This window comes from Cenococcum geophilum (genome assembly GCF_001692895.1).
Source record: "Cenococcum geophilum 1.58 unplaced genomic scaffold K441scaffold_26, whole genome shotgun sequence".
In the NCBI taxonomy this organism is placed as follows: domain Eukaryota; kingdom Fungi; phylum Ascomycota; class Dothideomycetes; order Gloniales; family Gloniaceae; genus Cenococcum; species Cenococcum geophilum.
Genome location: NW_027137584.1, coordinates 1,857,767 through 1,860,861, shown reverse-complemented (window position 1 = coordinate 1,860,861; position 3,095 = coordinate 1,857,767). Strand labels below are relative to the sequence as shown.

Here is a 3,095-nt window from a genome sequence, read left to right as displayed (position 1 = left end):
CTCCGAATGCCACTTTGACCTCTCGTGGAAGAAGACTTGCTCGCTTCAGAGCTTATTTTGTTACTCACAACGAGCGAGCATTCCGGACGTCGAAACAGCTACCCCAAGAAGATATTCATGTTCACGTGACTCCATGACTTGAATTAATTTCTATTATTTAAACATATTATAAACATATGACACTGCTAATCGTACACTCCTTAATTACTGCGCGTATACCCCCTAATTGCTATGCATACACCCTTCCTAAACAGGCTTCAACCCTTCCTGTTCAGGTTAGAATATCGCGCGCGGTTGACCTGACAGCTCTCTTTCAAAAGTTTGGCCTCTCGGCCCCTTAGAGATGCCAGAACTAGCATATGTAGTCAAGAAAAACAATTCAACTCCATTGAATCTACTTCGCTGTCGCTAGCTCTCGATCTTCCTAGAATAGGTCTGTGTCATGGTTCATTTGAAATGACCTATCCCGATGACTTCGTAGCAAACCTCAAATCGGCTTAGCTAGTGGAAGGCTTGGTCAAGTTGGAAATGACCATATCCAATGGGATACCTAGTGTTGAACAGACAAGGCTTTTAGGAGTCGTTAAACCAGTGTTATCGTCTCAGTTTGAGCATTATCCCAATGCTCTCCTTGCATAATGCCATGGATATATACGGGACCAAGAAGGCGATAGTGTTGACCTTCTTTCCTGACGATGAAGGGAATATTTAGGCCAGAGATTAGAGCAACAGAGTCTCCAGGCTGAGTCCAACGAGGGCCTATTCCCATGTAGCCATCCTCAGTTGAGATACAACATTGGCTTGGTGCCGCGGAAGCTGCCGCAGGTTGATGAAAGGCATTTCCAGATCGCATGTAGCCATCCTCAGTTGCCAAAAAAGTCCTTTGGTAACTATTTTGGGCAGCCTCTTGTTGCAATGTTGATATTTCCGAGCTGTACACTCTCACGATAAGGCGTATTTTCAATTCATCTGCCCACTCCTCCACATCACCACCGCATCCGGAGATGCGAATGAGCTCATCTTTCAGCTCGCTATACTGCCCCATAACCTGGACTTCTCTATGAAAAGTCTGGATATTGATAGGAGCGTCTGGGAAATTCGCCGTCATAATAGAGATCCATTTTTCGAGCGCGGTGTTAATTAGGGCCCAGTCACCTGGTCTTGGAATACAACCTTGCGTTATAGTCCGGTAAAATGCTTCCTGAGGCAGTTCACCTGTTGGATAAGTATGAAATTGCCTGCTAATTCTGATCCATTCTTGCAAAGTCCGAATGAGCTCTATTATAGCAGAGAGTCGTTCTGGTGCGTTGCCAAGCGCCATCCGGTAGGAATACCCCCGTCTAAAATCAGGAGTGCAGACAGAGGTAGAAGTGGCCACTTCCCGAAGCTTGTCGACTAAGATCCCGGAAACTAACAATTTGGAACCCTTGAATGAATAGACAGGTTCCGACCTCCGCGATGCATACACTGTGGAGCTCAGGATAGGTTGAATGAACGCCGCATTACTCCTGTCCGGAACCCATGAGGATAGACCCGGAATCAGAGGCTCCAAACATACTTCATACAGAATATCTAGGGATCGATCAAACCGTATTGCAGTGGACGTTATCTCCGTATAGATATGTTGTACTGGTTTACTGTAGTCTACCTCGGGTAGTGCAACGATCTGCATGTGTTTAAAGATGCCGTATAAACCGTACACTTTATCTCTAGGGTCCGTCGAGAGTTTGGTTCGTGCAACTTTGAGCGGTGTGGCGAGCTTGAAAGTGGCATACGGGTTACGCAAGAATTTTTTAAGCGTCCGATAACATCTCGTCTCCTCATAGAAATACGCCCGATTGAATCTAAAATCCTTGTCTAATCCTACGTAGTCCTTCATTAACCCATTTTCAAACTCCTGGAGGAACTGGAGTGTTCTAATAAACCATGACCAGGGGAAAGACATCGATCCACAAAGAAGTACCGCGTCTCTCGCGAGTACCAACTCCTGAACCGTCCATGTGCGATGAAACCAAGGTCGGTGAAGAATATCAACAATGAAGCTAGTATCTGCTGCATCGTTGACACCACGTCTTTTGCGAACCTTGGCTGCGAGAGTGAGCGCTTGTCTGAGACAATCTTTGGGGACTGGATTTCCTTACCCGCAAACAGTTCAAGGGGCTTTTTCAACCACCTGCAACGTTCGCCCAAGGAGTCAGATCGTTGGATAATGGCAGCTACTTCTGCAAGGAAATTGAAAGTAACATCCGTCTCATAGGACCCTTCACCTAACCATATCCAGACTTTTTCTGCCTGGCGATAGATTGAGCACATTTTGGGTACCTGTAAGTTCTTCTCTCGTGTGGAAGATTGATCAATGCAAATGGAGTCTACCCAGAGTATACCAGGTGAATCTCGATGTTGCAGGGCTCGTAGGATTGACACCACGTTAGACGCGACATGGAGTGGCTGGTCATTGCATAAGATCGTTGAATCTAGCCCTTGATGATTCCAAGCGTATGATACCGCCTCAAATTTGGGAGGATTTTCCAGGCTGGCATCAAACAAATGTATATTAATCATATCAAACAGCCCAGCCAGGTCTGGCTGAGCCTTCTTCAGGCAAAAAAGTCGAAATGAAGATTCCGAAGTGAGCGGTTCGTAATGATATGGAGTTGACGCCATGACATCAACCATCCAAAAACACACAGACAGAAAATATTCAAGGTCGAAAGCGAACCTCGTCAAGGGCTAGCTGGATTTACCTTTTGGCTGCGCAAGGCAGAAGTCCTTCAAGTGGCGCTAACGAGTTCTTGGCATGCATCTTGGGCTCTCCTAGCGGAGAATGCGGGAAGATATGATATAATGTAAGCTCTGCAGTGCGAAGAATTGAATGAACGACTTGATTGTGAATGTAGCTCTAGAGGCTCTATATATACACGAAGAAGGTAGAAGTGATGGGGTAATAGATAGCTGAAATGGGAACGGTAATCTGCCACCAATATTGATCTGCAACCACTATATTGGGTGGCGTTGATGCCATCTCGGAGCCTTCCAAGCGGTGATCTTGTGTCTCAACGCAGTGTCGGTAGTCGGTTATACACCCCCCCAGATTT

At 46.1% G+C, this 3,095-nt stretch overlaps 1 protein-coding gene across 1 annotated transcript; it reads right to left on the bottom strand.

The window, feature by feature from the left end:
- Positions 1 to 462: 462 nt before the first annotated feature.
- K441DRAFT_140772 (uncharacterized protein) lies at positions 463 to 2,851 on the bottom strand. Its single transcript, XM_067640125.1, has 3 exons — positions 2,142 to 2,851; positions 854 to 2,088; positions 463 to 769 (listed from the first exon to the last, which is right to left on the bottom strand). Exons 1-3 carry the CDS (start codon positions 2,674 to 2,676, stop codon positions 584 to 586), a joined length of 1,956 nt encoding a protein of 651 aa, XP_067503077.1. The 5' UTR covers positions 2,677 to 2,851; the 3' UTR covers positions 463 to 583.
- Between the last annotated feature and the right edge of the window lie 244 nt (positions 2,852 to 3,095).

What these genes read in the sequence shown, in the direction of transcription:
- K441DRAFT_140772 (XM_067640125.1), bottom strand. Translation starts at nt 2,676, where the DNA reads ATGGTTGATGTCATGGCGTCAACTCCATATCATTACGAACCGCTCACT. An exon ending in GCCCCTTGAACTGTTTGCGG is followed by an intron (nt 2,089 to 2,141) that starts GTAAGGAAATCC and finishes TCACTCTCGCAG; the next exon opens with CCAAGGTTCGCAAAAGACGT. An exon ending in TGGCAACTGAGGATGGCTAC is followed by an intron (nt 770 to 853) that starts ATGCGATCTGGA and finishes GAGGATGGCTAC; the next exon opens with ATGGGAATAGGCCCTCGTTG.